This window comes from Glycine max, chromosome 1 (assembly GCF_000004515.6).
Source record: "Glycine max cultivar Williams 82 chromosome 1, Glycine_max_v4.0, whole genome shotgun sequence".
NCBI lineage: Eukaryota > Viridiplantae > Streptophyta > Magnoliopsida > Fabales > Fabaceae > Glycine > Glycine max.
In genome coordinates this window covers 55122388-55136503 of record NC_016088.4, presented here as the reverse complement: position 1 = coordinate 55136503, position 14116 = coordinate 55122388, and the positions used below count along the sequence as shown (strand labels likewise).

The 14116-nt window shown below is 31.4% G+C and overlaps 1 protein-coding gene across 2 annotated transcripts; it reads left to right on the top strand.

The window, feature by feature from the left end:
- Positions 1–8619: 8619 nt before the first annotated feature.
- LOC100814071 (trafficking protein particle complex subunit 1-like) lies at positions 8620–14088 on the top strand. 2 transcript variants are annotated; one of them, XM_006572821.3, is made up of 5 exons: positions 8620–9030; positions 9709–9970; positions 10485–10602; positions 12367–12485; positions 13697–14028. In XM_006572821.3, the coding sequence occupies exons 2-5, from the start codon at positions 9747–9749 to the stop codon at positions 13746–13748; spliced, it is 513 nt and encodes a 170-aa protein (XP_006572884.1). In that variant the 5' UTR covers positions 8620–9030; positions 9709–9746; the 3' UTR covers positions 13749–14028.
- The last annotated feature ends 28 nt before the right edge of the window (positions 14089–14116 follow it).

Here is a 14116-nt window from a genome sequence, read left to right as displayed (position 1 = left end):
TTATTTCATCTAAATGTTTAAAGAGTTTATGACAAATTTTGAATATAAAATAATTTTAAAATTTGGAGGTTTAGTGAATTTTTTAATGAAATTTAACACTTTGTTTAAATAGAGAGAAAATAATTGGTTGAAATTTAAAAGTAGCATGAGAGAAAAGAGAATTATATACTTAATGAAATTTAAGTATTTTTTAAGAAGAATCTTAAGTACTTATAACGTAATATTATCTTAAGTATTGTTTGTTGTGAGAATCGTCATTCTTTAGAATTATGATTATAACTATATTTGTTTGGTTGATTATAAATATTTTTATTTTTATATAAATGTTGTGAATAAAAAAGTAACAGCATTTTTATCATGATTTTTAATTATTTATCATATTAAATTATTTAACTTGAATAATATTATATTTTTATCGTAATAAAAATGTTGTTACCATGGAAAAGTTAGGTTACCACCTCCCCATGTTAATATTTTTGTGAGAAATTAACCAAAAACACTTATGAAGAAACATTGTTTCATAAAAATGTTACTTAAAAAAATAATTAAATATGAAAAACAAACATTTTCAATTTATGGTAATCAAGAAATTAAAAAAAAAAATCTTGTATAAAACATTCTTACCTCAATCCTGTTATGTCTAATTGCGTCCAAGTCACATTGGACTATACCAAACAATTAAATCTTAAGGTTTTGATGTTGATAAAATATAAATTTCATGTATTAACCTTTCATGATTAAAGTTACGTGTTCATGTTTATCTTTACGAGATACAAGCAGAAAAACATGAACAGGAAAACTCTGGACGATAAACAAAGTATCAGTCATTGAATAATACTACTTTTGCATCCAACCTCGAAAAAACAAGTGTTATTGCACTTGGCTCGCAATACAAAAGCATGGAATAGTTACTCGATCTTCAAGAAGTGAAAGCAATCACAATAAAGTAACGTTCATAGACTCGATAAGAAACTCATGTCACAACGTACAAAAAGGAATATTTAAATTGTTTTGTCTCAACATTCTTAATTTATTTTGTCTTATGTTGTTAGCGTTTATTTTAATTTGTACGTTGAAAGTCAACTCTAAGCATTAGAGCGACACAAACATATTGTATTTTTCTGAAAATATGATGCAGGGAAGTGTTTGTGGTCTACACTCTCTCTCTCTCTGCACAGTAGCAACCTTGTGTCAAGTGCCAAAACTATTAGACAAAAACTAACTAGGATCTCTCAGCGGATCGGAGTTTTGAAGTCTATATAAAGTTTGGAGATGTTTGTGTTAAAAAAGTCGAATCACAAGAGAATATTTTGAGACAAAACGAACAAGTGTTGTAAAGCTATTGGTCCGTAGGACGAAATAAACTTAAGCTAAGTGAGTGAATCTTAGCTCTCTCAAGTTAGCGAGTTTCAGTGTATTCGAGCTTACTGTGTAAATACTTTTTGAGTTATCATTGTACATTTTTCATCAAACATATATTATTTGTGAAAGCAAGAGTGACTTAGTGACAAATAATACTTGGATCTTAATCTTAGTGGAAGATTAAAGATAGTGTGAGGAGTGGCCTAAAAAGTACTCATTGTAGTCAGAAGTGATATAAATAATACTTGACTGAAATAAAATATTTGATTAGTGAAATCCTTTAAGGTTTGAAGGAGAACTAAACATAACCCAAGAGTTGGGGTGAACCAATATAAAACCTTTGTGTTTTCATTATTATTTCTATGTAATTAGTTATTTTCTTTAAGTCACTTTTACACTACCATATCCAAGTTTTGTGAATTAGTTTTTTGAGTACACCATTATTTTAAACCCCTTGGACGAAACCCTTCATCCATTGATTTTTGGTTTGATAAATGTCTTTTATAATTTTTGAAAGACCAAATTCTTATGCATCACACTATTCAATCCCCCTTCTAGTATGTTTCATACACTTTAAAAAATTTCACTTAAAGTATGCCAAAAACATGATTTGAACTGAATTTTTGGAAAATTAAACCAAATCACACCAGTTTAGAACTGAACTATTATTATAAAATAGATTCGGTCCAATGCACCAAATTGAACCTTTTTTTTTTCTTTGGCATCATATTTTAAACCATTTCGGTTTTGATATAGAGCATTTCATATTTTTGGATTAAGAATCAAATTGTTTAAAATATTTTTGATTTGGTTTGGCTCATTTGGAAAACCAAATTTTGCACTCCCGTACTTCCATTTGCAAGAGAAGAGAAGCTAGAAAAAACTAAACTAAACATTACTTAAGCATTTATAACATAAAGATACATTCAAAAAAAATTGTTTATGAACTCTTTAAAAATGGGCATCCGTTCATATCTTTAACAACCTCATGTTATCTTTACCTTGCTCGGTGCTTTCTCTTGCAAGTAATGTTTTCCTTTAGCATTTTCAATCATGGATAACATCTTTGTTTTTATATATATAAAAGGAAGTAGGTAGGGTTAATTTTGGAAAAATAAAAGGAAAAAGTGAGATTGTTTGGAAAAACTAATTTTAGAATACTGAGACGTGCAAAGAAAAAAAAAACTTTGCAACAACAAGCTTAGAAATATAACGTTTTAAAATCAATGTAGAGATTGAAAAATCAAAATGCAAGGTATGTTTTCAACGAGATTAGCAATAAAGGGGAAAAAAAGTCTCAGATAAAATCAATATATTTATGAGTATAATAATATGTTTTAATTGATCATAGATGTTGAAAGGGATAAAAATTTAAGATACATAAAAACAATTTGATAAAAAAATGAATGACTATATCAAGAAAAACATGTTCTTAAAATTAGCAACTTATGTTTTATTTTAATGCCTATAAAATGAATAAATTTCAAAATAATCTTTATGATTTATTATAATTTTAAAAAATATCGACTTAGATTTAGATTTAATAAATGTCCAAATCAAATTTTTTTGGCGAGTTTCTTTATTTATTTCACTTGATAATAATCTTTGTGATCCAACACTTAAATTATAACCATATAATTTTTATATTAATTTCACTTCATCAAATAAGTATTTTTTTTCTTTTTGTAAAATGCCAACTCAAATTAAAATTTTAAACTTTTAGTTTAAACTCTTTTCCCACTAAACACTAATGCCTCCATCTCATTTATATGAAACTTTTGGTTTAAACTCTTTTTCGTTCATAATTTAATAATAATAGTAATAGACAAATATTATTACATGATCAGAAATATATAATTTATGTCACGATGAGGTTAACAAACTCAAAATTTAAAGAATATAACATAATTTAAAATAAATATATTTTTAAAAATCATGCAATTTCAAAAAATTTAAATATATTATAATTTTTTAATATAAATAAGTTAAAAATATTCATTATAAACACATAAAAATCAAGTACACATTAGAATAATATTCATAGTTACAAAAATAAACACTCAAATTAAAATAAGTATATATCAAAATTTATTATATTTACATGTATTCATACTTTTGATATCATTAGTCAAACAATAAATCATAATAAATTTAAATAGACTTAATTTTTTTTAAAACAATATCTATTTAATTAAAAATGCAATTAATCATCTTGCTCAATTTTACTATAATATTTAATAAACTTCTAAATATTTACTTAAAAATTAATAATTTTATATTACACACCAAAATATGTCAAACAAGAAAACAATCATTTATTTATTTCCATTCATTTATTTTAGGAACAATGTTAGAATTTAATCAAAATTATATAATTAAACATACAAATAACCAATATAAATTATATTTTATGATTTAAAAGTAAGGTGAGTCGATACTAAAAATAAGTATCACATGCACATATTAATCATGAACTGCAACATCAGCTCTAGAAATGAGGGTTGGGGCAAACGCGCCACCAAGTTCGAATGCAGTAAAATAAAAATTTGTTTTGTGGCAGTTTTCAATTTGGTTTTCGGGTAAAATAAGTCAAATTACCATACAGGTAACAAACAATTTCCTTTGGTGCATACAATAATTTTTTATTAATAAATTAAGTTTATCTAGTCTCGTCCCATATATTTATTAGGTCATGATCATATAAATGATTCTAACAACATTCTGAGTTGAATAGGAATAAACTTAAATCTATGGTAATTCGTCTTATGCTCATCCCTACCAATAATTGTTACTTCTTATATTTTATTAAAAATATTCTAAAAAACTAATATCAAACTTTTATTTTGTTTTATGAGAACTATCAAATAATATAATTAAAAATTTTTAAGGTTTTTTTTTTTAATTTTCATTAACATCAATAATTAATGTGATATGATTAATAAATAATCTTATCATTTAAATATATAATCATGATCAACTCGATCTCTATATCTCAAATGATTAATCTATGATTTTGGTTGAAGATCCTAATTAATCAAAAAAATATTTGACAATAATATGCAATATTTTTTAGTGATATTTTCTTTTAAAGAGATTGAAAGTGTAAAGGGAGAAAAAATATATTTTTACACATTAATTAATTAATACTAATGGAACCACTCCTTAAAGTGAATTACATGTTTTATACTTTAATCTTGCGCTGCCTTAAATCTCATCTCTCTTCTACTCGTCCACGCTAGGTCGTCATTCCTAATCGCAGGCCACATCGCCGACGGCATTCCCGCCTCTCAGCGAACACTGAAAAGGTATGTCTCTCCTATTGGTTCATTTGTTGTCTAATTTTTCATTCTTCACTCTTCATTTTATTTGTTCGATTTGTTGTTTATTTCTTTAATATTTTTTTATTTGTTAGGGGAATTACTCAAGAGAGCTTCGCAATCCCACTAATAGATATTATCCGCTTAAATCTAACCATCATTCCTATTGTTTATTTATTTTTTGCTTACTTTTTTGCTCACAGGATATTATTTCTTTTTACTTCTCCTACCATTTTGCGCCTCTACTTCTGTCATGTTTTCACGACTTCAAGTTGTATTACACTATTAGTTATCTATTGTCATGCTATCTTCTATTTTTTTTTTGGTAGAAAATAAGTTTTATTAATTTGATTTTCTCATATATATATATATATATATATATATATATATATATATATATATATATATATTCAAGACATATATTAACACTTTTGGGGTATTTTAACATAAAGAAATATATGAGAAAGAAAAACTTGCATACAAGACTGATATTGAGATTTTTGGTGCCATGTGCAAACCCAAAAAATTGTGCAAACCCAAAAAATTGTGTTTTCATAATTATTGAAATATTGTTCATCTTTAACATTTTTTTTGGAAAACTCATTAATAATACATTCATAATTAAGATTATTTAAAACAATAATACCATTGATGATTAATATTATTCTAAAAGTTATTATTAGCGATAACATGAATAGTTAATAATCTATAACAAAACAAAATTAATTAATCTATCTTATGACATAGTAAGTGATAAATAGAGTTTGGCAAAATTGAAAATGTTAAAATTCTATTAGTGATATATTATGTCACTAGATAGATTAATTAATATTTTTTTTGCTTTAAATGATTTTATACGAATTATGAATTATTAATGCTATCATTACTTTAAATCATCTTTATCATAAATAAATTATTAATGAGTTTTGTAACAAAAAATTCAAGAGAGAAAATGTTTCAATAATTATGATTGTATTTTTTTTTTTGTTTACTCATGACACCAAAGATCAATCTCAGAACCACATTAGAGAATTAACATGTTTCATAAAAGTTTCAATTTTTATTATTTTATTCTAGTTTCATAACTTATTCATCTTTACATTTTACAATCCCATTGAACAAAAACAAATTTTCAAACTTATTATATCAAAAATTAATACTTATATATACTAAATAAAAAAACAGTGTGTATCTAAATACGAGGTTCAAGGCGATCATCCATCTTGACCTTGTTCTTAAACCTCTAAATAAAAGGTTCATGAGTCAAGATAAATGAAAAATAGCCACAAGACAAAAAAAGAGTTGAGTTGAATGTAATAAAAAAAATTTAAAAAATGATATTATTGGACGTATTTTAAAATAGGCCAAATGATCTATTTAATTTTTTATCTTGTTATTTTTGTTCAAATTGGTCCATTATTTTTTAAAAAGTTCATTTTGGTCATTTATATTTTAAAAAAATAACCAAAATGATAATTTCATCAATACAAACTTAACGTCGTTAATGAAATGAAAATATCAATAACTAAAAATGATCACAAAATGTAATTTATTTCCTTCATTTTCTTTCTCTTTTTCTCTTTTCTTCTTCTTCATCTTTGACCCTTCTCCCATCCAACCATTAGTGTCTTTCAACAACAAACACTGGATCTATACCAATGGTGTGTTTTCACCCAATTATGTTTTATGGCCAAATGAACAATTGTCATTGTCTTCCTTGGTCGAGTCTATCCTCACACGCCTTTGCATTTGGAAACTCGCCCAGTCCTTCTCCCACTAGGCGTCCAAAAGCAAGCTTAAAGCTCCATGAGCATCGTTATTTCTGCAAAGTCCTTTAATGAGAACATCAAACAAGGAAAGAAGATGATTAAAATCAACTTGGCACATTTTATCAAACAGCTGAAGGGCCATATTAACTCGACCCTCCTTAACAAACCCACGAAACAAACAAAAAACTCTTATGGGTTCTTTGATGGGTTGGTTTGGTGGGGTTTTGAAATGAGACAAATTTGAGTTGGGGTTTAATTCTTGCGTGTAACATTTGTGATTTGTTTTCATTGTTGTTTGATTTTTGTCTTTGTTTAGATTTGGACTATTTGGATTGGAATTGATGCACAAAACTGCATTATGACCCAACATGTTTGATAATATACTTGCACAAAGCTGCATTTTGTTTAGTTTTGTCAATTGTTTGGCTTTACAGGTTGATTCACGTGTGGTAGGTGCAAGAGTGTGAGGTTATGTCATCGAGGCTCGAGGAGGGGAACTTGACATCGATTCATTCGTTGTTGCTTTCGTCGGTGATGAAGATGCCATTGTTGTTAGCGAAGAAGAAGAAAGGAAAGGATGAGAGCAAGAGAAGTGAAAAGATGAAGAAATAAAAAACTTACATCTTGTGGCGGCTTTTGAGCATCAATATCTTTTTTCATTAACAACGTTAACTTTAGATTGACAAAAAAACTATTTTGATATTTTTTTAAACATAAAAAACTAAAATTAACTTTCAAAAAGATAAAATTGAAAAAAAAAACCAAATAGGTCATTTGTCATTTAAAATAGGCAAAATTGCATTTTGGTCTCCCACTTTAGGTCTAATTTCGCATTTGGTCCCCCACTAATTTAATTCACAAATTGGGTCCCCCTGTTTTATAAAATTCTACAATGTCAGTCCCTAAAGCCTCAATTGGATGTTGACCTACAATGACACCACCTTCACGTGCCATTGATGCCTTCAGCTGACCTTCGCCTTCTCCTCCCTCGGCATCCGTCGTGGCAGTGTTGTCTTCGTCCTGGCCCTGAACGTCCCCGTCATGTACGAGCTCCACTTCGCCGGCGCAATTCTCAACAACATCAACACCCGCCTCTACGCCCGCACCGTCTCCGTCATCCTCCGTCATGTGAAATCCGCGCTAGTCTTCGTCGACTGCGCCTCATGCCACCTCGTCCTCGAAGCCCTATCTCTCTTCCCTGAAAACCAAAATCAACACCCAACCCTAATTCTCATCACAGACAAAATCGTGGAGAAAGAGAAAGCCTTACCCGCCGTTGATAATTTCCTCGACATCGACGAGGGGCTTGAGTGAGAGTGAGAGGGGATGAGAAAAATAAAAGTCTCTCTTCCCTGAAAACCAAAATCAATGCCTAAAATGGAATGATGATTGAATGCTTGTGTTTTGTGTGTTTTAGGATCTGGTAAAACGACGACGTGTACAAAATACGTGTTTTATCATCAGAAGAAAGGGTGGAAGCCTGCTCTGGTGTGTGCGGATACATTCAGAGCTGGTGCTTTTGATTAGTTGAAGCAAAATGCTACTAAAACGAAGATCCCTTTCTATGGAAGCTACACGTTGGTTTCTTTTCTTGTTGGAGAATTTCAGAGCTGGTTGGATTTAATTGTAGACTTATTGTTCTTTTGTTGGACATGTTGCACATATGATACACCTGTTGAATGCTGATAGTAAAGTTAAGGTTGTATTTTAGCGTAAAAAAAAATCAATTTACCACTAATGGGTAAAAAAAATGCAACCAATTTCAAGTGCTTCTCAAACGTTGGCACGTGGCAGTCAACGTCTAAGCTTAACGGTCAACGTCTAATTGAGCGTCCAGGACTTGCAGGATTTTATAAAACAGGGAGACCCAATTTGTGAATTAAATTAGTGGGGGACCAAATACAAAATTTGACCTAAAGTGGGGGACCAAAAGTACAATTTTACCTTTAAAATAAGAAAGCCGAAGTCACATATGACTTTGAAGTTTAAATATTCACCCGAGTTTTAGTACATAATAAAAAAAAAATCAATTTGAATCTTTATTACATTATAAAGGCTTTTTCTATTTACACGCCATTTTTTAAGTACATTAGTTTTAGAAATACATTTTCAAAATAAGTGTATAATGGGTAATAAAGGAGTAGAAAAGGGATATGAGGTGTACTTTGGGCAATGGAGGTGTAAATAGAAAGAGCCTTTTTAAAAAAGTACCGGAGGGTTACTTAGTTTAAAAATCACGTGAGCCTAATTTGTCCAAGACCCGCAAGCCCAAAACATCAGTCATCTCCTTCACAGGAACCCTAAATCTGAAACTACCTTGACTCCGCTCAGCCACGGCTGAGAAAATAGCTCGTCTTCACGATCCAGCGATTCCGCTCTCCAACGGGACTGCGCAGGGTGAAGAATCGAGAGGCCAGCCGCCGGTGAAGAATCGCGCGATTCGTCTGGAAATCGCGATTCCAGCACGATTCATGCCCGATACAGAGATTTAACCACGATTCAGGAACAAAAACGAGACAACCTCCGATTCGTATTGGTAGCATCTGGAATCGTATCGAATCGTGCGATACGTATCCTGAATCGTACGATACTAACTACCATGCTAGAGAGCCTTATTGCATAACGAAGTTTGTTTCCTTAAAGGAATCCTTTTTTTCCTCCTACTTTGAGTTGCAATTGCATTTTATGGTATAATTTTTGGACCCTTTGATTGTAAACATTTAACTGATTTACATGTTACCTAAATGTAAGGGTAAGTCTGCGTACAACAACCCTCCCCCATATCTTCGCATAGTGAAGAGCCTCCGGGCAATGGGGTACGAAGTTTACATGTTACCTAAATGTGGCCTAACCTACGTGTCCGTGGACTGGATTGAGCCCTTTGAAAACTTCTGCAATATATTAATGTTAGACATTGTAAATATAAATTGCTGCATTTTTGGATTTCGCATATTAAGTTGGACCAAATATATTACTCATCATTATTATTATTATATGGTATTTATTTAATGAATCAATTAGTTGCATAAATTGACAATAGTAGCTACTAGCTAATCATGATCATGATCCAAACAGATGATGATGTTTGGAATGAATTATGGAACATATTTACCCTTGCAATATCTTATTCTTTCATAGCTGCCGATGCCATGTAGGCCCTTAATTTTGTGGAATCCAATTATGTGTACATGTTCCTTGTGTACATGGTGTTTACTGGCCAATGCAAAGCACTGTGTTAATTTGATTAGCATATGTGTCAGGGTTTTGGTTTTTCTGTGAGTATCCCTGTTGATCAAGAATGCAATTCTTTGGGGTGTCTGAGATTAGTCCTTCACCTCCTGCTCCGACAGCATCAGGAAACAATGGCCATATGATGTATGTGTTCAATAGGAATGGTGTGTGCCTGCTCTATAGGGAGTGGAATCGTCCCTTGCGGACATTGGATGCCCAGCAAGACCATAAGTTAATGTTTGGTCTACTTTTCTCTCTGAAGTCATTAACTGCCAAGATGGACCCCACTAGGTATGTTTGTCTCTTAGATTTTGAATAGGTGCCAAATCGTTTTTCCAGCTATTCTGCACCCATATGTACTGTTTAATTTTACTTCCATGATTAATTTCTCAATACACAAAGTAACTTTAGTCCTTAAAAGTAATTTGACGATTGCTTATGCTCTTATTCTTTAATGAAAGAACTTTTAATAGAAATTTATGTTACAGTATTGCAAAATTTGCCATATTGCCCAGCAAGTTAGTTTGATATTTCTGGAGAAATAATCACACTTATTTTTTGTTAGTTCTCCTGGAAAAGCCGGCAGAAATAAGCAATTATTTCTTCAAAATAAGCTACACCAAACACACACAAGTCTTCTAGCTCCTTATCACTTGATTATGTTAATGTTTTTATCGAATTACTATCACAATAAATATCAGCAAGTTATGGATTATATGATGGACTTTTTGTGTAATTATTAAAGGAATTTATATGCATGTTACAATGGAAAGTTTAGTTCATTATACTCCAAATTGTTGTGCAGTGCTGTTGAGAAAGGAAACCTTGGTATGCTTCAGTTACCTGGCCAAGGTTGTTCATTTCACAGTTTCTGCACTAATACGTACAAACTTAGTTTCATGGAAAGTCCTTCTGGAATAAAGGTCAGCTACAATAGCATTTGTGTTTCCATTATATGTTATTGTTATAGAACCGTATGGATGAAGTCACTGCTAATTATAAAGTTTAGTGTTGAAATGTTTTGCACCTTGGCTTTTGCTCATTTCTTCATTGATAATTGTAGCTATTTCACATTTATACTGTAAGCTATATTTGTCTGTTATATATTAATCCCATTTTGGGCAGAAAAAAAGTTAGGTATATTGACCTAATTTAAATGAAAAACTGAAGTGGCAGAGAACTGGAAAAAGAAGAGAAAAAGATAAATTCATGAGTTTTGTGAGTTTAGGCCTGATCTAATTTTTGGATTTATGAGTTTTGGCCTGATCTAATTTTTTGAGTGACTTACAAATTCATGTATATTTGAACCAATGTTCTGGCTTTTTCTACTTCGTCGTAGCTTGTAAAGCTTGTTGGTTCAAGAACAATGAACATGTTTATAAGCTCCATAGATGAGTTTATCATGCTGCCCAGATGACACAATGGTTTAGAAAGCTCCAGATGTGGGATATTTTTGGTTTTTTTAGGAAGAGAATCCATGTCCGTTGCACGTGGGGATATTTTAAGAATGATCATTTTCATTCAATCCAAAACAATGTAAGGTATATTGTCTTGGGTTGGACAAGATTGCCAACTGAGTAAATATTCATTTTTGTCACCGAATAATTTGTGGCTGCAACATATTAGTCTCTAAACACATTAAAATTCCTAACCTTTGGTTCCTGAGAAAATGAACATGTTAGCCACATACATTCCTCTTGTTAATTTACCTGTGTTTTTACTTGACAAATTTGCATATGTGAAACATTAACCTGTGATGTGGCAATTCGTCAGGTGACACAGACTCTAGTTGGCAAATGACAAGCCTTCTCCGTGTTATTTTCTCCGAAACTGTGTTTCTAAAGAACCCTAACCCTCCAATCTAAAGCTCCCTTTTCAACCCAACCTCAAACATCCCTCTTATTAATATATTTCTTCTCTGTCTTAAATTCTTATCAGGAAATACAGTTGTAATCTGACTAGTAGCAAGATATCTTAAGACTGAAACTACTAAACCCTAGATTCTCAAACTTGAAACCCATAATTCCAAGTTGTAGTTGAACAAGAAAAATACAGTAAGAGTAAAAATATTCACTTCATTCTCCATCAACTAGAACCTTACCATTTTATGTTTGCATGTCGGCAATCTTTTCTAACTTGGAATCTTTTGACTTTCCAATAATGGTTGGAATGGATGTTATTCCCATTCATAACTCCTAATATGTTCTTGTCCTATTTTAATTTTAATCTGTATACCACGCTTAGGCAAAATGTTTTTATGAAGTGAAGCTGAATAATCTTTGGTATTTCTGTGGAAAGGTCAAGTAAGCTAAAGACTGAATTATAATGCTATTCTCTCATTGTCCGCAATGCATATAGTTGAGGTTCTGATTTGGAATTGTTACATTCATGCTTTTATGATGCTATTACCTCTCTTGCATTAGTTTGTAGGTATAGATGGAGTTTGGTGGATTTCACTAAATTTATCCTTTATAGTGTTTTGGCTTAAAGGTTGTGCAAAGTAAGATGGACTACTTAACACTAGTAACACTGCCAGCTATTTTAGCAATTAAAGATTACAGCAGTCATAAATTTTATCTAATCAAATTATGCATTCTGGAAAATAAATTATGTAGCAATATTCATAATTTCATATGTAGGTGGTTGTTATATCGTTCCTAATGTGACCCTGTTCTTGTTTTATGCAGATCATCTTGGTGACTCATCCTAGAACTGGTGATCTACGGGAATCCTTAAAGTATATCTACAATTTGTATGTCGAATATGTTGTCAAGAATCCGCTCTATACACCTGGATCACCTATTAGGTAACAGAATTTATACTTCCCCTGTAAATGGCATACTTGTCCTTTTACCAAAAGCAGAACGACATACTTGTCCTATGAATGTGGTTTCATAGTGTCATCCATGGACATTCCCATCATCAACTGGCATCATTCTATGTCTTAAATGCATATGATAACTGCTTTAATCATGAGGAGGTGCAATAGTAATGAAGGTGAGCATGTGATATGTGGTTAGGCGCACTGTTCATAGGTTCAAATCCTAACTTTCCTTATTCTATAGAGTTAGGCCTCTAGGAATCTAATGTCGATTGTTTGTTTGTGGCCACTTAAGGAGGCAGATTAGCTGAATTGTCTGTAAGCTGGCCTAGATACCTCTTGATTTTAATACTAGACATTTAAAAAAAAAGGACAAGGCTGTTATGACAAACATCATTCAATCTTTATAATTCTTCCCAGTACTCTAAACAGTGCAGAGCTATCAAAGTGGGTTGGTCTGCTAGGGTCAAAAGGTTAACTTGATAAATGGGCCTCCAAAACATTGATCCTCACCAAGTATAAAAAAATGGAATTAATTTTTGAAGTATATTTAATCCATAAATTTCACACAGTCATAATCTTTTCCTAGTTCCTATATAATAGTAAAACCAAACAAATTATCAACAAATTATATTGATACAGTAAATCTGATAGTGCCTATCCCTACTCACTAGTAACTACTGTCTTCTAACTAGGCCACAACATTTTGTGCTCTACTGCTATGCTCAATAGATTGCAGGTTAGCCCATGGACTGGTACGGCCCTATTTGTGTTCAGCCCTGTGGCTAGTGGGTAGTGTGTTCATCCATGATAGATTTTCGGCTTACATCCTATTCACTTAAACATTTTGCTATGTTTTTATATGATTGATTTTGTGATTTTATTTGCTGCTACATCACATAACCTCAACGATGAGTAGATCTATATCCAAATTATTTCTAATTTGTTTTTCAGATTTTATCCATAAATGTATCGATTGCTTTTTATTTATCACCTGATCTATTTTTGTTGCTAACAATTTCTGTCTCCATCCTGGTGTCCAATTATATAATATTGATCCAAGTTAATTTGTTGCTAATTAACTATTTTCCCTCTTGCCTCTAATGGTTTCAGGGATTATATTGTATGTTTTCGTAGATTTTCTGGTAGTCAAGAAAGTCTTTTGACTAGATAAACTTTTGATGGGTTTTTCATAGGTGCGAGCTGTTCAATACAACGTTGGACCAGTATGTGAGAGGCATTGCATAGATGCTGAGTTGTTTCCAATCAACACTGTTGATGACTTGTGTGGTTTTAACGCCTTGTTTTGCATGGTGTATGTGAGAGGCATTGCATAGAAGCTGAGTTGTTTCCATTCAACACTGTTGATGACCTGTGTGGTGTAACACCATGTTTTGTATGGTGGTCATACATTGTTAGTCAAAACTTTTAGGGAGTTTTCTCAAGTTTGAGCTGTACTTTTTCTTGTCACAGATAACACTAGTGATACTCCATTTTATTTGAATCCTACAATTTATGTTGCCCTGTATTTCTCTTCCAATATATATAATAAACTGAAGATGCGTAAATCGTGTGACACGAATCACATGATAAGATATGGTCTCCAATTTTTACCT